At 44.7% G+C, this 23,497-nt stretch overlaps 1 protein-coding gene across 5 annotated transcripts in view; it reads left to right on the top strand.

The window, feature by feature from the left end:
- zbtb47b (zinc finger and BTB domain containing 47b) overlaps positions 1–23,497 on the top strand; it is a 284,439-nt gene that overhangs the window by 46,925 nt on the left and 214,017 nt on the right. Inside the window, exon 1 of one of the 5 annotated variants that reach the window (XM_073055028.1) lies at positions 23,298–23,399. The exons of 3 other annotated variants lie outside the window; for them this stretch is intronic. In XM_073055028.1, the coding sequence (XP_072911129.1) occupies positions 23,394–23,399 (6 nt within the window). In that variant the 5' untranslated portion in view covers positions 23,298–23,393. Of the gene's footprint in view, positions 1–23,297; positions 23,400–23,497 lie in introns of those variants that run through there. One more of the 5 variants, XM_073055027.1, reaches the window with a different exon arrangement.

The following is a 23,497-nucleotide window of genomic DNA, read 5'->3' as shown; positions in this document are numbered from 1 at the left end:
GTCTTTAGTACTGTGCTGGACTTTCCAGCTCTCCTTCCCATCTATAAAGATGTGTGCTCCACACATGTGTGAGGTTCTCATGGTTTCTAGTCAGCCATCCATGCATTTGACTTCCCTTTGGTTTCCAGCTGAACTGGCAATAGTGCAGGCACTGACTTTGCAGGTTTTGTATTTGTGCAACAAAGGTGTTATTAATGAGGTAGTGAAAAGACATGCCCTTGGGGCTTACTAAAATAGAACAGAAACATTAACCTTTCTTAGCTTGTAAACCAGAGGGCCTTGCTTTCCTACATAATCTCCCACAACCTCAGGACATCCTGTTATGCTTTATGGCCACTGATATTTTTTTTTCTTCGTTTGAAGTGTGATTTAATTAATCTCTCCAATATCTCCAAAGTCATCCACATGAGCAATGATCTTCTTTAAACCTACTCTCACTACATTGACCACCCCAATTTCTATCCACTGTCTTGCATTACAAGTAGATACCCCTCCTTTCTTTTAGACTTGCCCCTACCCCAGTCACATGAGCTTGTACACTTCCTCGTCATCCGTTTCCTCTACCCACATCTGTTTATTCTAATGATCTTCAACCCAGCTTCCTACTATGTTTTCCCCCTTACTCCCTCCTCAAACCGCATCCCGTCCATGTTTTTGCTGAATGTGGCAGACCGCCTTTGACACTACCTGCCGTTCCTGTCTTAGCTGAAACATTCGCTTGTGACCTCGGCTCCCTCCAGACTTAGCAATTCCATCAGTCCCACAGTTGAACTCTGAACTGGAACACATTCCCGGAATGCTGCAACTCGTTCGGACACCATCTCCAAGCTGCCTCACCTGTATGGATGGAATGCAAAACAAAGTTCTTTCGCTGTGTCTTAGTGCATTTGGTAATGATAAACCGATTCCAGTTCCAGTGTGACATTAAATCCTTTTTCCCTTCTGCAGTTCTCTCTCTCTCTCTCTCTCTCTCTCCCCCTCATCTTCAGATCATGAAGTTTACCACACTTGGACTATTGTGCTCAGTTCTGGTTACATCCTCATTGGAAGGTTGTGGAAGCTTTGGAGAGGGTACAGAGGAGGTTTATGAGGATGCTGCCTGGATTAGAAAGGATAGATTGACAGAGCTAGGGCTTTTCTCTTGGGAGCGAAGGGCGATGAGAGGTGATGTAATAGAGCCAAGATAAAAGGTGTAGATTGAGAGGATAAATGCCTTTCCCAGGGCACCAATGGCTAATATGAGATGGCATCCTTTCAAGGTTGAAAATGTAGGTGGGGGGAGGGTGGAGTTCAGAGGTTTTTTTTACAGAGTGAGTGTGTGGATGATGGTAGAAGCAGATGCATTAGGGGCATTTAAGAAACTCAGACGGACATGGATGATAGAAAACTGGAGGGCTAGTAGGATGGAATGATTGAATTGATCTCGGAATAGTTAAAAGGTTGGCACAGCGTGATGGACTGAAGGGCCTGTGTTGTTCTATGTGTATCTTCTGTTTGGTTTCTTGGCATCTGTACTTGTTACGTGTTTCTTGAAGCCTTGATTACCTGCGGTCCAGCATGAAGACAAAGTCGTGTGGTTTTTCTACCTTCCGCTGGCTTCTTCCCTTCTGGGGGCTGCCTTCCATTCAGAAAAGTATCGTAGAATACCCTGGAGCTGCTCTCTCGGGAAGGAAGAGAGAAACTTCTGATTTTGCTCTGATGGTAATTGAGCAGATTTATGAATGGACATTGTGGGGCTCAAGTGGTCCCCTCAGTTGACCTTTTGCATGAATCAATGGCTCTGGATTAGTGGTTTGGATTAGTGCACAAGGTATTATTAATGAGGCAGTGAGGCAGAACACCTGTGGGGCTTACTGAAATAGAAGAGACCTTTCCAAGCTTTTTTTTTTAAAAAAGAGAGTCTGGTGATTCAGAAGTCCAGGTATAACCTATGGAAGGCCATCTTAAGAGCAAAAAAGCAGTTCGGATTGAAGTTAGAGATGGAATCAGATGCACATCAGCTCTGGCAGGGCTTGCAGGCCATTACTTCCAATAAGGCAAAACCTAACATCAGGAATGGCCGTGATGCCTCACTCCCAGATGAGCTCAACGCCTTCTATGCACACTTTGAAAGGGAAAATCAAGCTACGCCTGTGCAAATTTCTGTACTATCTGGGCAGCCTGTGATATCTGTCTCAGAGGCTGACAACAGAACATCTTTCAAGGGGGTGAAGCTGATCCTGATTCTGCGTTGCTTTCCTACTGAGCCTTTCACAACCTCAGGTCAGCCCTATGATGCTTTACAGCCGGGGCAGAAAATAGTCACCTTGTCTGTCTTCATTGCTGACCACCTTGAAGCCGACCTCTGACCTAGCTCTGGGCTGGCTACTCAGTTATCAGTTTCATTAAGTGCCTTGATGTGAAATCTTATCTCACAAAGTAGCTCTGGAGATTTAACCGCTTAATTTAATCGCAGCATGTTGAAGCAGCTAAATCTTCACCTACTTCAAGATCAATCTAACCCAGGGATTCCCAACCCGGGGTCCACAGACTCATCAGTGAATGGCTGGGGTCCATACATAAAAATGTTGGGAACCCCTGATCTAACCCTTTCCTTCCACATAACCCTCCATTTTTCTTTCATCCATATGTCTACCCAATGTATCTGCCTTTACCAGCACCCCTGGCACCACCACTGTACTTTCCTCCAATCAATTTAAAATTATGCTCTCCGCGTTGCCGCCTTGGGAGAAAGTTGCTGGCTATTGACTTTCTATGTTTCATCATCTTGTACACTTGTATCAAGTCACCGCTTGCTCAAGCTTTCTTCAAGACGTGCTCTCCAATCTAGGCAGCATCCTGGTAAGTTTCCTCTGCACCCTTTTCTAAAGCTTCCACCCCCTTATAAAGAGGGGACAAGAAATGAACACCGTACTCCAAGTATGGATTAACCAGAGTTTTGTAGAGCTGCAACATTACCTCACTGCTCTGAAACTCAATTCCCCCCCCCCCCCCCCCGTAATGAAGGCCAACTCGCCATGGGCACTATCAATTTGCACATCAATTTTGAGAGAACTATGGAAGTTCAAAATAAATGTATTATCAAAGTACATGTATGTGATCATGTACTACTGAGATTCATTTTCTTGCTGGCATTTACGGTAGAACAATCAATGAAAAAACACGAAGTGGACAAACAACCAATATGCAAAAGCAGACAAACTGTGCAAATACAAGAAAACTAATAATAGTAGATAAAAAGTGGACTTAAAGATCCACGTACATTTTTTCTTAAAACTGGCTTCATCTTTTGATCAGATTGTTATTGTTTTGACCATAACCTCAATTCCACTTATCCTGGTTATTCACAGGAACATTTCAACATCTTGCCTGTAAGGAATCTATCTTATTCTGCCATTTAACAAAAAAATAATTCAAAGATCCAGCTTCCAGCTCTGAAAGTCTAAAACAAAATGCTTCACACGTGGGATATTTGAAATCTGCGGAGTATTTCCATACTGAACGTATCTGGGCTGTGGATGAACTGCAGGAAAGGAAAATGTTTGCTCTGGCCACGCATCAAAGTCCATGTGGCACGGTTGTCCTTTTGGTTCCGACCCGTTCTGTTTCCTTCCTTTGCCGCTGCAGATTCAAGTTGAATTGTGCTAGTCAGACACTAGGAATCAATTAGCAACTACAAAAGCAAGCAGCTGCAGACTTGCTGAGCCAGGGTGACAGGCACTTATGAGGGCTGCAGCTCAAAGCCTGGGTGAGATATATTTCCCAGCCCAGTTCCCTTACAGTCTCCTGTACGAGTGACGTACCCCTCTGGGGGTGCTTCACTGAGTGGTTTTACATGGAATGGGGCCTTGCCACAGCTGATAGAGCTCCAGCAACCCGGGATTAATCCTGCCCCCCCCCCCCCCCCCCCCGAGATGCCTTTGCAAAGTTTGTCTGTGGTAATGTAGGTGTCCAGTTTCTTCCCAGCTCCCAACAGCGTGTGGATCGGAAAGTTAATTTGCCACTGCAGATTCAGGTCAAGTTGTGGTCATTAAAGATCACAATCAGGTTTAATATCACTGGTGTATGTTGTGAAATTTGTTAACTTTGCGGCAGCAGTACAAAGCTGATGATAGAAAATCTGTGAGTTATAGTAAATATATACAGTGCCTATAAAAAGTATTCACCCCTTGGAAGTTTTCATGTTTTATTGTTTTACAACTTTGAACCACAGTGGATGTAATTTGGCTTTTTTGACACCGATCAACAGATCAACTCTTTTGTGTCAAAGTGAAAACAGATCTCTACAATATAGAGAGTAAACACAAAGTAACTGATTGCATAAGTATTCACTCCATTTAATACGACACACCAAATCACTCTGGTGCAGCTAATTGGTTTCAGAAGCCACATAATTAGTTAAGTGGCGATCACCTGTGTGCAGTCAGGTGTTTCAGTTGATTGTAGTAAAAATACACGTGTGTCTGGAAGGTGCAACTGTTGGTGAGTCAGTATCCTGGCAAAAACTACACCATGAAGACAAACGAACACTCCAAGCAACTCTGCGAAAAGGTTATTGAAAAGCACAAGTCAGGAGAGGGATACAAGAAAACTTCCAAGTCACTGAATATCCCTTGGAGTATCATTCATCAAGAAATGGAGAGAATGGGGCACAGATGTAAACCTGCCCAGAGCAGCCGTCTACAAAAACCTGAGTGATCGTGCAAGAAGGGTATAAATGAGGGAGGCCACCAAGAGACCTATGACAACTGTGGAGGAGTTACAAGCTTCAGTGGCTGAGATGGGAGAGTCTGTGCATACAACAACTGTTGCCCGAGTGTTTCACCAGTCTCGGCTTCATGGGAGAGTGGCAAACAGAAAGCCACTGTTGTAAAAAAACACATGAAATGTTGGCTAGATTTTGTCAGAAGGCATGTGAAAGACTCTGAAGTCAGCTGGAAGAAGATTCTATTGACTGATGAAACCAAAATTGAGCTTTTTGGCCATTAGATTAAACGCTCTGAAAGCTGATGCAGTCTGCAAGAGAACTGTGACTTGGGAGAAGATTTGTTTTCCAACAAGACCATGACCCTAAGCATAAAGCCAAAGCTACACAGGAATGGCTTAACAACAACAAAGTTAATGTCCTGGAGTGGCCCAGTCAGAGTCCAGACCTCAATCCAATTGAGAATTTGTGGCTTGACTTGAAAAGGGCTGTTCACTCACGATCCCCATGCAATCTGATGGAGCTTGAGCAGTTTTGTAAAGAAGAATGGGGAAAAATTGCAGTGTCCAGATGTGCAAAGCTGATGGAGACCTATCCACACAGACTCAAGGCTGTAATTGTTGCCAAATGTGCATCTACTAAACACTGACTTGGAGGGGGTGAATACTTATGCAATCAATTATTTTGTATTCTATATTTGTAATTAATTTACATCACTTTATAGAGATCTGTTTTCACTTTGACACAAGTCTCTTTCTGTTGATCAGTGCCAAAAAAAAAGCTAAATTAAATCCACTGTGATTCACTATTGTAAAACAATAAAACATGAAAACTTCCAGGGGAGTGAATACTTATTCTATGTACTGTACGCTTACATTTAGGAATTTGCTGTGTGATGTGTTGGTGCAACATGCCATGCGTCACGTGCACAAGGACGGTGAGCTACATGAGCAGCGAAAATAATTTATAGGTACAGGCAACGCACAGAACATAAAATGTACACAGCAGTAAAGAGAAAGAGCCATAGAACACAACAGCACAGAAACAGGCTGGAAATTGCAAAGCAATACACATAAACTGCTGGAGGAACTCGGCGTCGGAAAAGAATAAACAGCTGATGTTTCAGGCCAAGACTCTTCTTCAGGTTCTGACGCTGCCTGACCTGCTGAGTTCCCCTAGTGTTTTGTGTGTGTTGCTGTATATGCTGCCTTGTCCCATCGATCCATACCTGGACCGTTGCCCTCCAGGCCCCTTCCCATCCATGTACTTATCCAAACTTCTCTTAAATGTTGAAATCAAACCCCGAGTCCACCACTTCCACTGGCAGCTGGTATCACATTCTCTCCACCCTCTGGGTGAAGAAATTTCCCCTCATGTTCCCTTTAAACATTTCAGCTTCACTCTTAACCCGTCACCTCTCGCTGTAGTCTCACCCAACTTTAGTGGAAAAAGCCTGCTTTGTTATCTATACCCCTCATGATTTTATTTACCTCCATCAAATCTCCCCTCATTCTCCTACACTCCAGGGAATAAAATCCTAACCCATTCAAATTCTCCCTACAACTCAAGCCCTGGGTCTCAGAATCAGGTTTATCACTGACATATGTTGTGAACTTCGTTGCAGCAATACAGTGCAACTAATGCCCTTCACTTGGACAACACCGGTGGCGTGAAGAGGGGAGACTTGCAGTGTGGGCAACTGCCGGTCTTCCATACGACCTTGCCCAGGCCTGCGCCCTGGAAACCTTCCAAGGCATAAATCTGTGGTCTATCGAGACTAACGGAGGCCTACGCTACACGCACAGTGCAACACAAAAAATTCACCACAAGTTAGAATAAGAAATATAAAATAAATAGTGCAAAATAGTTTTATTCCCTGAGAGGAGAGTAAAGAATTGAATTGACTTTATTTCTTACATCCTTCATATAAATGAATAAAAATCTTTACGTTATGTCTTCGTCTAAATGTGCAATTTATATTAATTTGTAATAAATAGTATGTACAACAGGACAGTCAATATAACATAGAAATACAAATGTATCAGCATGAGTTAATCAGTCTGATGGTCTGGTGGAAGAAGCTGTCCCGGAGCCTGTTGGTCCTGGCTTTTATGCTGTGGTACCATTTCCCAGATGGTCGCAGCTGGAACAGTTTGTGGTTGGGGTGACTCGGGTCCCCAATGATCCTTCAGGCCCTTTTTACACATCTGTAAACATCCTGAATAGTGGTAAGTTCACATCCACAGATGCGCTGGGTAGGATTTGGGGGCCCATACCAAACTTCTTCAACCGTCTGAGGTGAAAGAGGCGCTGTTGTGGTTTCCTCACCACACAGCCAGTATGTACAGACTGCATGTGATCATCGTGTGTGTATTGAGGGAGGTGCAGAGACAATCACACAACAGACAATTGACCCTTGTATTGTAGATGAGTGATGGATGGGAATTGTAGGGAGCCTTTATCAGTGTGTAAGGTATAGATTGCTGATGCTTTGGTAATTCTGGTACTTGTGTAGATGCTGCTTAAATACTGTTGAGAGTAACCCTCCCCCCTCCGATTGCAACCACACATTAACCCACAAACAGCCCTAGACCCTGATTCGGGGAGGCCTGTTGCTCATGTTAGATTTTGACTTCCTCTGTCCATCCATAATCCCGGATGCCCACCATCCAGACCTTGCTCTCTTCTTGCTGCTGCCGTCGGGAAGGAGGTACAGGAGCTTGGGTCCCACACCACCAGGTTCAGGAATAGTTATTGCCCTTCGACCATCAGGCTTCTGAACCAGCGTGGAGGACTTCACTCCCCTCGACTCTTGTGCAGATTCTAAAACCTATGGACTCACTTTCAAGGACTTAAAAATCCTGTCCTTGATACTAATTATTGTCGTCTTCTGCACATTGGTTGGTTGTCTTTGTGTGTAGCTTCTCATTGTATTGTATTTCTTTGCATCTACTGTGAATGCCTGCAAGGAAATGAATCTCAGGATTGTGTGTGGTGACAGAGATGTACTTACTTTCAACTTGCCCTCTCTCATGTCCTCTCCTCATCACTACCATCCATCCAACAGGAGGTACAGGAACCTGAAGACACATATTCAGTGCTTTAGGTAAAGAGTACTGGAGCTCTCCACCATCAGATTTCTGAATGGTCCATGAATACTACCTCACTATTTTGCTCTCTTTTTTTGTACTTACTTATCTATTTTTATTGTAATTTAATTATTTTTCTGCAAAACAAATTTCACAACATTTCCTAAACCAGTGATGTGTATACAGGGCAAACACGAGGAAATCTGCAGACGCTGGAAATTCAAGCAACACACACAAAAGGCTGGTGGAACACAGCAGGCCAGGCAGCATCTATAGGAAGAAGTACAGTCGACGTTTTAGGACCTGACGAAGGGTCTCGGCCTGGAACGTCAACTGTACTTCTTCCTATAGATGCTGCCTGGCCTGCTGCGTTTCACCAGCATTTTGTGTGTGTTACTTGTATACAGGGCTGTGGTATCTCTAACTATTTGGCAAAAATTGGCTTCAGTTATTTATTATTTCAAAGATTCGAAGTATGTATGCAGTATTTGTCTTCCCACAGGCAGCCACGAAACAACATGGAACAGGTTCAAAGAAATGTCAAGTACCCAACGAACAAAAAAAATCACGCAATTTCCAAAAAACAAAGGAATAACACAGAATATTAGACATCAAACCGCAGAGTCCCTGAAGCAGTCTAGAATATTCATTGCAGTTCATTTCAGTTCAATTTAGCATTGACTACAGGCCGCAGAGCCAGTCTATGTCAAAGTGCCCTGATCAAAATCTCAAAAAATAGCAATTAAAAAAAAGTTTGGTAACCAGAAACACACATAATATGAATGGACAGAGTCCTCTAAAAATAAGTTCAATCTTCGAACTGCACTGCATAAACCTTGCACAAGACCCAAGACTCCTGCACTTTCCTCTGGTGGCAGCGAGTGAGCGAGCGAGAGGCGGAAGCAGACTGGTCAAACGTTGGCAGATGATGCTGAATGCCTGCTCACCTTCCCCTCTTGTCCTCACTGATTTCAACCTTTAACTGGTGAGCTCAGCGATTAATGAAGCCAACCATGGGTTCGGGCTCCACCGTTAGGCCACATACTCTGTCCTCAACCACACTGAGTTTCCTTGGAGACAGCAAAAGCTCAACTGGCCCAAAAACACATTGCCATAATGTAGATGACAGCCTCCAGTCACACGCAGATCTGTAGGAGAAGTGCATTTAAAAGAAGAAGGAAAAGAAGTAGTAATTTTGTGAATTGTCTGCAAGGCATGATATCAGCATAGGTTGCTAGTGTCATCTTATTTTGAATTTATTTATTCATTTAGAGACACAGTGTGGAACAGGCCCTTCCGGCCTAACAGGCCGCACTGCTCAGCAACCCAGCCTAATCACAGGACAATTTACAATGAGCAGATAACCTACTAATCAGTAGTTCTTTGGACTGTGGGACGAAACCCAGGTGTTCACGGGGAGAATGTACAAAATTTTTAGATGGTGTTGGGATTGAACTCTGAACTCCGAAACGCCCCAGGCTGTAATAGTGCTGCGTGAACCCCTATGATACTGTGGCCCTTCTGTGGTAGCATAGTGGACAAGTTATTGGACCAGCAGCCATTTGACGTTAACGTACAAGTTCAAATCCCACCATGCCTTCTGGAGAATTTACATTCTGCTCATCAAATAAATAGATCTTTGAAATTTTTGAATACTATTTTCCATAACAGCATCAATGAAATTACTGAATTGTGATTAAAAATGCTGTGGCTTTACTAATGCCCATCAGAAGAGGTAATGGGCCTATATGTGACTTCAAACCATTTAACATGGTTAACTCTAAGTTGCTTTCTTTATTCTGAGGCAATTAGGGATAGGAAGTAAATGCTGGCATTACCAATGACCATTAGACATCGGAGCAGATTAGGCCATTTGGTCCATTTGAGACTGCCCCGCCATTCAATCATGGCTGATCTATTATCCCTCTCTACCACATAGTCCTGCCTTCTCCATGTAATCTTTGACGCTCTAAGTAATTAAGAACCTATCAACTTCTGCTTTAAGTATACCCAATGACTTGGCAGCTGTCTGTGGCAATGAATTCCACGGATTCAGCACCCTCTGACTAAAGGAGTTCGTCCTCATCTCAGTTCTAAAGGGACATCTTTGTTTTCTGAGACTGTACCCTCTGGTCACGAAACTACTGAACTGGCTCTGCGGCGTGTAGACAACAGGGGACGCAGCGCTAAATTGAACCCAACATTCCTCGACTGTTTCAAGGACTCTGCAGTTTGATGTTTTAATATTCTATGTGCTATTTGCAAATTTTTTTCCCCATTTGCGATGTTTGTTCTTTGTTTTGTGTGTTGGATATTTTCTTTGAACGGGTTCCATGGTGTTTCTTTGTGGCTGCCTGCCAGCAGACGAATCAGGATTGTATACATTGATAAAACATGTACTTTTGAATCTTTGGGTCTAGACTTCCCCATTATAGGAAGCATCCTGTCCACATCCACTCTATCTTGGTCTTTCAATATTCAGTAGGTTTGGATCCCCTGCACCCCTATTCTTCTGAGCTCTAGTGAGTGAGAACAGGCCCAGAGCTATACAGTGCTTATTATATGTTAACCCTACTCCACATCCAGATCTAAACCAAATCATGATTTATTTATTTTTCTCTCTCACAGAAATGGGAAATCTCTCTCACTCTCTATGTCGACCTTTGATAAAATTCTGGGTAGTGTAAATATTGGTTTCTGTAGTTTTCAAATTTCTCTTAAAAAAATAATTGGTGCCGCACGTATCGATGTGCAGTGAAAACCTTGTCTTGTCGTCTATACATATCGTTCACACAAAATGCTGGAGGAACTCAGCAGGCCAGACAGCATCTACAGAAAGGAGTACGCAATCAATGTTCTGGGCAGCCCTTCATTGGGACTGGGGAAAGAAGATGAGAGGTTAGAGCAAGAAGGTGGGGGGAGAGAGGGGAAGAAGTACAAGGCAGTAGGTGATTGGTGAGACTGGGAGGCGTGAAGTAAAGATAGAGGGCTGGAGAGGAGGAGTCTGAAAGGAGAGGACAGAAGGCTGCAGAAGAAAGGGAAGAGTGTTCAACACCAGAGGAAGGTGATGGGTGGGTAAGGAGATAAGGTGAGAGAAGGAAATGGGAATGGTGAAGGAGGAGTTGGGGGGTGGGTCAATAACCAGAAGTTTGAGAAACCGATGTTCTTGCCATCAGATTTGGAGGCTACCCAGATGGAATATAATGTGTTGCTCTTCCAGTCTGAGTTGTGGGCTCATTGCAGCAGTAGAGGAGGCTGTAGACTGACACGACCGTGTGGGAATGGAAAGTTGAATTAAAATGGGTGGCCACTGGGAGATCCTGCTTTTTCTGGCAGACAGAGTGTAGGTGCTTGGTGAAGCAACCTCCTTTCTTTTTCCTGGTCCTTTTGAAGGGTCTTGGCCCGAAATATCGACTGCTTACTCTTTTCCATAGATACTGCCTGACCTGCTGAGTTCCTCTAGCATTTTGTGTATATTACTTTGATTTTCAGCATCTGCAGATTTTCTCTTGTTATCTGTACATATCAGTTCATTGCAGTGGTGTGTTGAGGTAGTACAAGGTAAAGTTGTGAAAGTGTGCAGAATAAAGTGTTACAGTGCAGGCTAGGCAGTCAAGTAAAATGCAAGGTAGATTGCGAGGTTAAGAACTCACCTTACTGTACTAGGGAAATGTCCAAATCAGGTTCAGATTTATTTATCACACATACGTGGTAACATATAGTGAAATGCGTCGTTTGCGTTAACAATCGGTGCACCTGAGTACGTGTTGGCAGCCCAGAAGTGTCGCCCCACATTCCAACGCCAACATAGCATGCCGACAGTGCTCGGCAGAGCGAACACAGAACACAACAAGCAACAATGCAACAAAAGCACAACAAGCCCTCTTCCTCCCTTCTCCCAGCCCACAAACATGGACAGGCCTCCAGTCTTCTGGCTTCGGTCATTGGGCCTCACCTTCCACACTTCCGGTCGATCTTCAGTATCGACCTCCAAATTTGCCGATGATGGGACTCTTAACTGTGTTAAATCAATAGTCTTGTAGCAGCAGAGTAGAGGCCTAGTCTGTGTGTCCAGACTCTGTAAAAGAATGTTTGTGACAGTTTTTTTTTGCAGCATGTTTCATCTGCAATCCATTGCAAGTGCAGCCTTTTTGCTCATAGACTTTCTTCCATATTGAGAAGAGGTTTATCCTCTGTGCTTGGCCCAAGAGAGATTTTTGCTGTATGGAATTTGGTTTCATGCCTCACTCAGAATTCCCCTTACATGGTCAAAGTTTACTGAGACTTCTGCATGAGCTTTGGGACTGCTCCCTGTTGGAGATGTCCGGATGTGGTTTTTGACTCTGGACGGTATAGTGGTGGATATATTTGTGTGTTGTTTTGGAAGCTCTTTACAGCCATTTATACCTGGGGTGGTGTGGTAGCGTAACGTTTTATAGCACCACTGATGGGAAGATTGGGGTTCAATTCCCGCCACTGTCTGTAAGGAGCTTTTTGTACGTTTTCCCCATACCTGCGTGGGCTTCCTCCAGCTGCTCCGGTTTCCTTCCACGTTTCAAAGACATGCGGAAAGGCTTGTAAGTTGTGGGCATGCTAAGTTAGCGCCGGAAATGTGCCAATACTTGGAGGCTGTCCCCAGTACGTCTGGCTGTGCTGGACGTTGATATGAATAATGTATTTCGCTGTATGTTTCGATGAATGTGTGACCAGTAAAGCTAATCTTTAATCTGTAATTGTCTGCTGAATTAACTGAGGAAATTCTTGTGACTGCAATTGGCCACACGAGTAGATAGGGTAGTAAAGAAGACCAGAGTCAGGAAGTCATGTTGCAGCGGTATTAAACTTTGGTTAGGCTGCACTTCTGGTGGCTCCTCTGCAGGCTGGAATGATTTAGTATTAGAAAGGATGCAAAAGGGGTTTACAGGATGTTGCCTGCGTTAGAGGGTGCAGACTATATATAAGTGAAGTTTGGTCAAACTTGGTTTGGAGCATCGCAGGTTGAAGAAAGACCTGAAAGACACTTGAATATAAAAATAATTTGAGAGGCTTAGGTAGTGTAGGCCAGCAGAGTCTTCCCTCCAGGAAATAAATGTAAAATATTAGACACGCATTTAAGGCGAGGGGGAGAGAATTTAAATATATAGAATACATCATAGGGATTGTATGGTCAGCATGGACTATTTTCTATATGGGGAGTAGATTCAGAAATCGGAGGTTAAAGGGACTTGGGAGTCCTAGTGCAGGATTCCCTATACAGGTAGTCCCCGAGTTAAGAACGCCCGACTTACGAACAACTCGTACTTATGAACTGAGGATGGAGAACGCCGTCTGCCATTTTAAGTCGGATCACGACGCTATCCGCCATTTTAAGTCGTTGCTGTTGACACTGTGTTGAGTGTGTAACTTTGTATTCGGCTTAAATTTTTCTTAGCAAGATTCACCCTGACACCCCCCCCCCCTTTTCCGGTCGGCTGGTGGTGCAGTGAGATCAGCGCCGAGCTCAAGAACGGAGGTTTCTGAGTTCGATCCAGTGACAGACCACTTCCGAGCGCGCTCTCCATCCGTGTCGGGTTGATGTTGAGCTCGCAACTCGACCTCATAAAAAAACACTGCCACCTCCAGTTTAAATTCCCACATGGAATATTGTGGAGGATCAAATACCCAAACCTAGCACAGCCCCCACTTGTCCCATTTAACCTGTCTCAGTGCGATGGACTGGGAAACCCTGGGAATTCAGCGCGGTGGTCCTTAGGACCCGGCAGAGCTCGGCAGCCAGCGGACCTTGGGACCCGCCGCCCGCAGTGTTTCTGTTCCGTTGACGGGAAGTGATCACGATTGAAAATAAAGTGGAAATAATAAAGCGTTTGGAAAGAGGTGAAACTTCATCGGTCATTGGAAAAGCGTTAGGCTACAGTCGGTCAACGATCGGAACAATTTTAAAGGATAATGCATAAAGTGAGAATAATTGAGCATGTGAAAGGCCCTTCCCCAATGAAAGCTACAATTATTACTAAGCAACACAGTAGTTTAATTATTAGAATACACATGTTTCTTAAGTGTTTTATATGCAGAGAAAGGTAAAATATATATTATATACTAAGACAAACGTTTGACTAACTGACGCTAAATAATACCAGATGTACTTGTTCCGATTTATGTACAAATCCGACTTAAAGACTGACTCAGGAACGGAACTCGTTCATTACTTGGGGACTGCCTGTAGATTAATTTACAGGTTGAATTGATAGGAAGGAAGGTAAATGCAATGTTAGCATTCATTTTGCAAGGATTAGAATATAAAAGCAAGGATGTCAAGCTGAGGCTTTATAAAGCATTGGTTTGACTGCATTTGGAGTATTGTGAGCAGTTTTGGGCCTCGTATCTAAGGGATGATGTGCTGGCATTGGAGAGGATCCAGACAAGAATCTTCCTGGGAATGAAGGGGTTAACATACAAGAAATTATGTAGATGCTGGAAATACAAGCAACACACACAAGATGTTGGAGGAACTCAGCAGGCCAGGCTGTGGAAAAGAGTGAACCGTTGACGTTGTGGGCCAAGACCCCTCACCAGGACTCCCTGATGAAGGATCTCGGCCTGAAACATCAACAGTTAACTCTTTTCCTTAGTGGTTAACATACGAGGGGTGTTTGATGGTCTTGGGTCTGTACTTGCTGGAGTTTAGAAGTATAAGGGGTGGGGGGGGGGGGGGGAATCTCATTGGACGAATATTGAAAGGCCTAGATAGAGTAGACGTGGAGAGGATGTATCCAGTAGTGGGAGAGTCTAGGATCAGAGGGCACAGCCTCAGAGTAGAAGGACACTCATTTAAAACAGAGATGACGAGGAATTTCTGTAGCCAGGGAGTAGTGAATCTGTGGAATTTATTGAAGAAGGTGTCCACTTCAAGTTGCTCACCTCTGATAACTCAGTAGCCTCTCTGGGGTTTTAACATCATCCTTCTCTTTGGGGTGGGGGAGACTAGGTGCTTTCATCCTGTCCATGCCCCTCATGGTCTTGTATAACTCAGTGTCCCACATTCCAGAGGATCAGCATGACCTTTACTGAGCATCTTAGGGAGAAAATTAGACAATAAAGTTAGCAAGGAGAGGGTAGTATGTTGGTTGTTGTTGCAAGAGGGATTGTAAGAGTCACACAAAGAGAAATGTAATAAACCTGATTTTGACTTGACCTTGACATTGGTGCTTAGATGTCTACAAGTGTTGAGTGTGGTAAATGTAAATTAGGGACACAGTGAACGAACAAACAGGAAGGAAGACTCCATATTGGGTAGGCCCTGCCTAACAGTCATTTCTCAAAGGAAATGAGTACACTCCCCACCCCATGTTAGGAGAGCCAGGCTGTTGTGTGCCTCCTGCATCTCCACTTTACGCCTTGCCGTATTTCTCGTACCATGGTGTGGTGAGCAAGTCACTGGGGTATGATGCCAACGTGTGAATGAAGTGACCTGCGTTAGGTCATTTCTTCAGCTCCCATTTAGGACTGAATCAAAGTCGGGTTTGTTATCACTGAACTATACTGGTGGTGTTGTGGCAGTGGTACAGTAAGATACTTAAAAATTACTATCAATTACATTAAGCGTATGTGCAAAAATAGTGCAAAGAGAGAGTAAAATAGTGGGGTGGTCAGAAATCTAATGGCAGTGAGAGGAAGAAGCTGTCCCTAGAACACTGTGCACTTCCAGGCTCCTGTACCTCCATCCTGATGGTAGTAATGAGAAGATGGCATGTCCTTGATGATGAGGGCTATTCATAATGCCTTCATGAGGCATCGCCTTTTGAAGATGTTCGTGATGGTGGGGAGGCTAGTGTCCATGGTGCAGCTGGTTGAGTCTACGACCCTCTGCAGCTTTTTCCGATCCTGTGCATGGGTGCCTCCGTATCAGACGATGATGCAACCAATTAGAATGCTCCCCATGGTACATTGTAGAGTCTCCGGTAGCATACCAACTCTCTGGAAACTCCTAATGAAGTATAGCCGCTGTCATGCTTTCTTTGCAATTGTATCATTATGTTGGGCCCAGGATAGATCTTCAGAGATGTTGACACCCAGGATTGCTCACCCTTTCCACTGCTGATCCATTGATTAAGACTGGTGTGTGTTCCCTCGACTTCCCTTTCCTGATGTCCAGAATCAGTTCTTTGGTCTTACTGACATTGAGTGCAAGGTTGTTGCTGCAACACCACTCCTCTACCTCACTCCTGTATCCCTCATCATTGCCATCTAAAATTCTGCCAACAAAATAGTATATAATCGACAAATTTATAGATAGAGGGTGTTTGAGCTGTATCTAGCCGTAGAGTTGTGGGTGTATAGAGAGAGAGAGAGAGGAGTAAGCACACATCCTTGAGGTGCGCCGGTGCTGGTTGTCAGCGAGAGGGAAATGTTATAACCAACCCACACTAACTGAGGATTCCCAATAAGGAAGTCGAGGATCCGGTTGCAGAGGGAGGTGCAGAGGCCCAGGTCTTGAAGCTTGCTGATACTTTGGCAATGCAGCATTGATTTCTGGCAGACTTGAGTTCTGAGCTGAATGTGCTGTCTAGCAATTCACTAACCTTCAGGGCAAATCAAATCCTGGTGCTTCATTCCTTCTGGAATGCAACTATTCTACAGTGCCCATGTTAGTGACTGGTGTGTCCTGGAAGAATACTACACTGTTCCCTTAATAGGCAACGTTTTCTTTCTGTTTGAGTTTCTAGTGGAATTCTTCCAGTGATTTCACAAACAGAAACACGATAATGGCTGAATAAGTAACTTTCTGAAATCAGCACACACAAAACGCTGGAGGAACACAGCAGGTCAGGCAGCATCTACGGCAATAAATAAACAGTCGACATTTTGGGCCGAGAACCTTGCTGTTTACATATCTGTTGTGTGGGAGGAGAGAAAATGAAAGAATGAACAAGACACAGCGGGGTTTGGTGGAGTTGTGGAGCAGATTTGTGGGTTATCTGGCCTAATTCCACTTCTCTTATGCTCCAGTTATATCTTATGGAAACAAGTCCTTTAGCCCAACCTGTCCCTGCTGAGCATGGTGCCCACCACAAGTTGGGACATCTTAACCCACCAGACAAAAACAGAGACATGACTTTAGTATAGTGCTTGTTAAGATGCTGAGAGAGGAAAGGTGTATGGAGGGGATTCCAGAGCTTGGGGTTTGGCAGCAGAAGGCTGAAAGTCACACTTGCAAACATTTGGAGGGGTAATGAGTGTGGAGATTGAGTGATTAAATTGGGGAATGGGGAGGAGATGCAGAAGTGGGGAACGGGAGACTCCAGTGAGGTGTTAGGCTGAAAGAGGTGGCTGAGTTAAAGGGAAGGGTGGGAGAGTGGGTAGGTAGAGGGCACCATAGAAACAAAGGGGAGAATTTTAAAATGGAGGGATGAGCTAACTCAAAATCAGTGCATGTCCTGGGTCTTGGTGGAAGATGGGAAGTCCCTTTAAAATTTATTTATTTTTATTTATTGAGACACAACGCGGAATAGGCCCTTACGGCCCTTCAAGCCGCACCGCCCAGCACTCCCTTCAATTTAAGCCTAATTTAATCACAGGACAATTTACAATGACCAATTAACCTACCAACCGGTATGCCTTTGGACTGTGGGAGGAAACCAGAGCACCTGAGGGAAACTCATGCGGTCACAGTGAGAAACTCCTTACAAACATTGGTGGGAAGTGAACCCCGGTCTCTGAAACTGTAAAGCGTTGTGCTAACCACTGCGCTGCTTAATAATCTCTTAGAGGCATAGTCATAGCATTATACAACGTGAACACATTATACAACTTTTTATTTGCTCAGTTTGTCTTCTTTTGCACATTGGTTGTCAGTCTTTGTGAGTAATTTTGAAATGATTTGATCATATTTCTTTGTTCTACTGTGAATGCTTGCAAGAAAATGACTCTCAAGCTGTGTATGGTGACATACACTCAGTGGCCATTTTGTTAGATACACCTGTCCACCTTGTTAATGCAGGTATCTCATTAGCCAATCACGTGGCAGCAGAATGCAGTCATGGTCAAGAGATTCAGTTGTTCAGATCAAACATCAGAATGGGGAAGAAATGTGATTTAAGTGACTTTGACTGTGGAATGGTTGTTGGTGCCAGACAGGGTGGTTTATCTCAGAAGCTGCTGATCTCTTGGGATTATTGTGTACAACAGGCTCTGGAGTTTACAGAGAATGGTGTGAAAAACAAACCAAAAAAAAACATCCTGTGCACTGCAGTTCTGAGGGTGAAAACATTTTAATGAGAGAGGTCAGAGGAGAATTGCCAGACTGGTTCAAGCTGACAGGAAGGCGACAGCAACTGTAATAACCACGTGTTAGAAACAGTGGTGTGCAGAAGAACATGTCTGAATGCACAATACGTCAAATTTTGAAGTGGATGGGTTACAGCAGCAGCAGACCATGAACTCAGTGGCAGTTTTATTAGTTACGGGAGGTACTTTGATAATAAGTTTACTTCAAACTTTGAAAATTGTTCAAATTAAATTTATTATCAAAGTACATAGTTGTCAACATAAACAACCCTGAGATTCGTTTTCTTGTGCGCACATTCAAGATAGAATCAATGGAAGACCACACCCAACAGAGCAAACTATACAAATACAAAAGAGAAAATATAATAATAGAGAATAAAAATAAATAAGCAATGAATATTGTGAACATGAGATGAAGAGTTCTTCAAAGTGACTCCATTGATTATAGGAACATTTCAGTAATGGGGCAAATAAAGTTGAGTGAAGTTATCCCCTCTGGTTCAAGAACCTGATGGTTGAGGGGTAGTAACTGTTCCTGAACCTGGTGGGGTGAGATTCCTGCTCCACTGTCCTGATGGCAGCAGCAAGAAGAGAGCTTGTCCTGGGTGGTGGGGGGTCCCTGATGATGGGTGCTGCTTTCGGTCTTTTGGCATGAGCTGTCCTTGCTGACCAAGGTGTGTTCCTGAGCCAGTCCTGTTTGTTTGCCTGCCTGCACTTGCCACATATCCCTCTCTGTATTTTAAATCTTGTATTTCTGGTTGGGCTGAATTGTTCTCGATCTTGGCAATTTACTTGCAAACATTTCGTCACCATACAAGGAGACATGGTCAGTGTGCTGTTGACTGTGGTGGGTCCTCCGAAAGCTTGGTATATTTACAGTTGTCAGTCAGCTGATTGGACGTAACTACAGAAACTTGTTTGTGATGTGCAGAGGAAATCTTGTCGCTAATTAGTTGTGTGGCGTACTTTGTGCGTGATGGGCTGTAATTTTGCACGCATTGCCTCGTAAACAGGATCGAGATCATGGACAGATTGATCCTATTTATGAGACAATGCGGGCAAAATTCCTCCGGACCCCAACGCACAAAGTTCACCACACAGCCAATGAGCGACAAGATTTCCTCCCCATGTCACAACTGAGTTTCCGAAATGGTGACCGGTCAGCTGATTGATAAGTACATAAAAACTAAGCATTCAGAGGACAGACCACAACCAAGAGCACACTGACGATGTCTCTTCGCATGGTGATGAAGCATTTGCAAGTCAATTGCTGAGAGAACCTTCGGGTGGCACAGCTTGTAGCTCCAACGTCGTGGCTTTGATCCTGAACACAGGCACTATCAGTGTGAGGTTAATACTCCCCGTGACCCCGCGGGTTTCCTTGGGATAGTCCTGTTTCTTCCCACCGCCCCTGAGTTGGTCAGGTAATTGGCCACTAATGCGCAGCTAAGTGGTGGAAATGCAAAGGAGATAAGTGTGATTTGCATAACGGGGTGGTTGATAGCTGCCGTGGGTTGACAAGCTTCTTTCCATACTGTGGATCTGTGTGACGTTTACACATTTAAATGGTGTGCTGTCTGCTGCCTTCGGTTTAAGCATTTAATCCCAGTATCTGGAAGATGGGGGAGGAGGTATTGGCTCCTACATGTTGCCAGGTAGTTGCTGGATGGTGGCTAAGCTGCTTGTGCCAGCAGTTAGTTGGGTTTGGCACATTATTTGGCTGAAATGGAGTATATTTACTCCAAGGCGTTTAGATTTAGGATCAGTACTAGGCACCTCTGTTCAATCATGTAACTTTAAACCCCACTTACCGATCAAGATCCTATCAATCTTTCCCTTTTAGTACACCCAGAGACTTGGTCTTCCCAGTCCTTTTGGCAACACATTCTACAGATTCATCCCCCCTCTCAGATTTAAGGGGGCATCCCTTTACCAAGCAATGCATTCTATAGGAGCCGGATTAGGTCATTTGGTCCTTTAAGTCTGCACTGCCATTCAATCATGGCTGATTTATTTTCCTTCTCAACCCTGCTCTCCTGCCTTCTTCCCTAAACACTTGTCACTCGTACTAATTCAGAATTCAGTATCTTCTGCTTTAAAATCCAGTGACCTGGCCTCCATAGCTGCCCGTAGCAATGAATTCCACAGATTCACTATCCTTGGTCTAAAGAAATTTCTCTTCATCTCTGTTCTAAGTGGACATTTCCCTACTCTGAGGCTGTGCCCTCTGGTCCTAGACCCCCTCCCCCCCATGGAGAAAAAATCCTCTCCACTTCCACTCTATCTGGGCCTTTCAGCATTTGATAGGTTTCAAAGAGATTACACCCCCCCCCCCCCCCCGCCTCATTCTTCAAAACTCCAGTGGGTACAGACCCAGAGCCATCAAATGTTCCTCATATGTTAACCCTTTCATTCCTGGGATCATTCTTGTGAACCTCCTGTGGACTGACTCCGGTGCCTGCTCACAATACTCCAATAGTCACCCGGCCAGTGTCTTGTAAAGCTTCAGCATTCCCGGAAAATATTACATGAGAAAACATGTAAAGTGGCTAGCAGCAAGTTCTAACAACTGGGTCTGTGCAACCAGGATACAGTATTCAATGTGCTTTAAAACTTCTATTCACATCAAGTTCACCAAAAATGTCTTTCCAACAGCAGGTTTGTACATTCTCCCCATGACTGTGTTCAAAGTACATGCACGTCACGGTATACTACCTTGAGATTCATTTTCTCGAGGGACGTTCACAGAACAAAGAAATACGATAGTATCAATGAAAAACTGCAACTAATGTGCAAAAGAAAACAAACCGTGCAAACAGAACAAAATAATCAATCAATCAGTCAATCAATAATTGTGAGCTGTAGTCCTTGAAAGTGAATCTATAGGTTGTGGGAACAGTACACTGTCGGGGTGAGTGAAGTTATCTGCGCTGGTTCAGAAGGCTGATGGGTGAAGGGTAATAACTGTTCCTCGCCTGGTGCTGTGGAATTTTATGCTCCTGGACCTTCTTCCTGATGTTAGCAGCAAGGAAGCTGCATGGCTGGATGGTAGTGGTCCTGGGTGGTGGGACGCCTTGATGACTGTCATGCCGTCTATATGATGGCATTTATGTGCTAGACTCAGGACAGGTCCTCTGACATAATAACACCAAGGAATTTAAAGTTATTGACCCTCTCCACCTCTGATCTGTTAATAAGGACTGATGTATAGACTAGTGGCTTCTTCTTCAATAAGCTCTGGTTTTGCTGATGTTCAGTGGGAAGTTTTTGTGGTGGCAGCATTCAACCAGATTTTCAATCTAACTCCTATATGCTGATTCATCACCACCTTGTGTTCAGCCAATGACAGTGGTGTCAACAGCAAACAAATATGGCTTTGGAGCTGTATTTAACCACAGAGTCTGGTATAAAGCGAGTAGAGCAGGGGGCTAAGTACATAACTGTGTGGTGCTTCTGTGGGATGGAGATGTTATTGCCAATCCGATCTGACTTGAGTCCGCAAGTGAAGAAATCGAGCATCCTGTTGCACATGGTGGTATTGAAGCTTAGGTCTTGGAGCTTAGTGATGAGTTTTCAGAGGATGATAGTGTTGAATACCGAGTTGTGTTGATGTATGCATCTTTGCTGTCCAGATAGAAACATAGAAAACCAACAGTACAATACAGGTCCTTTGGCCCACAAAGTTGTGCCGACAAATTTCCCTACCTTAGAAATTACTAGGCTTACCCATAGCCCTCTATTTTTCTAAGCTTCATGTACCTATCCAAAAGTCTCTTAAAAGACCCTAAAAAAAAGTTCCAGGGTTGAGTGAATGAGCACCACCTGTGGATGAGAGGGGATCTGATTGAAACATATAAGATTATTAAGGGATTGAACACACTGGAGGCAGGAAGCATGTTCCTGCTGATGGGTGAGTCCAGAACTAGAGGCCACAGTTTAAGAATAAGGGGTAGGCCATTTAGAACAGAGATGCTGAAAAACTTTTTCACCCAGAGAGTGGTGGATATGTGGAATGCTCTGCCCCAGAAGGCAGTGGAGGCCAAGTCTCTGGATGCTTTCACGAGAGAGTTAGATAGAACTCTTATAGATAGCAGGGTCAAGGGATATGGGGAGAGGGCAGGAACGGGATACTGATTATGTATGATCAGCCATGATCACAGTGAATGGCGGTGCTGGCTAGAAGGGCCGAATGGCCTACTCCTGCACCTACTGTCTATTGTCTATTGGACTTCTTGTCATGGTAGGCGAATTGGAGTACATCCAAATCACTCCTCAGGCAGGAGTTGATGTGTTTCATGCCCAACCTCTCAAAACACTTCATCATAGTGGATTTCCAACAGGTGCTCTGGTTTCCTCTCATATTCCAAAGACGTATGGGTTAGGGTTAGCAAACTGTGGCCCTGCTATGTTGTGGGTGCCAAAATTGGGTCAATACTTGGGGGCTGCCCCCAGCACATATTTGGACTGTGTTGGTCGTTAACACAAATAACATGTTTCACTGTATGTTTCAATGTATTTGTGACAAATACAGCTAACCTTTCAGCAATATTGAGTTGTAGTGACACTCTTGCCTATCCTCCATTCACCACTATGGGATGGGGGTGGGGGAAACCAGTGATCACTGCCTCTGTTCCCCCCCCCATCCCTTTCCCTGTGTAATTGGATAGTTGGTTGTCACACTCACTGCACCCCTCCTGTTGACTCCCTCCTATTTGATGAAGTGGGTGTCATACCTCTCCTGTTGTAATTGGCTGCAGTGGGGGGGGGGGGTGACGTCTCTTCTGTTGTGATTGGATGGGAGATGTCTTTTCTCCTGTTGTGATAGGCTGGCAGGAGGGTTGTCCCTTTTATTCTGACCACCACCTGTCCAATTCCTTCTTGCTATCTCCCCCACCTGTGGTGATTGGGTGGGGGTGCCCCCTCTTGTTGTGATTGGGTGGGGGTGCCCCTTCTACTTTTGTGACTGGGTGGGGCTGTTTTCCCACCCCCCCCTCACCATTGTGATTGGGTAGGGTTGTTGGAGGTTCTCTCCCCCCTCCCCCATTATGAATGGCTTGGGTGGAGGTGTTATTCTATCCTCCCCCCGTTGTTATTGGGTGGGGTGTCATTCCCTCTCACACTTCCCTACCTCCCCCCCCCCACCAACAATCCCCCCCCTCCCCACCGTCGGCTCCGCGGTGGGCCCGCCCCCTCGGGCACTGATTGACAGCTCCGGGGACTGCGAATGGTTAAACGGGGCTCAGCCGGTCCGAGCGGGCTGGGTGAGCCGAGCCGAGGCCGAGGCCAGGCGCCGCTCCGCTCGCCAGAGCCGAGTGATGTGGGTAAGGCGGCGGCGGGGAAAATGAAAAGAGGGCTGTGTGGCAGCGGGCGCGTTAAGTTAACCCCTTCCCGGGCCTGACGCCCTCCACCACCGCCACCG

The sequence above is a fragment of the Hemitrygon akajei genome, chromosome 8 (genome assembly GCF_048418815.1).
Source record: "Hemitrygon akajei chromosome 8, sHemAka1.3, whole genome shotgun sequence".
NCBI classification, from domain to species: domain Eukaryota; kingdom Metazoa; phylum Chordata; class Chondrichthyes; order Myliobatiformes; family Dasyatidae; genus Hemitrygon; species Hemitrygon akajei.
Note: the sequence above shows the minus strand (reverse complement) of the source record. Positions and strands in the feature narration are given on the sequence as shown.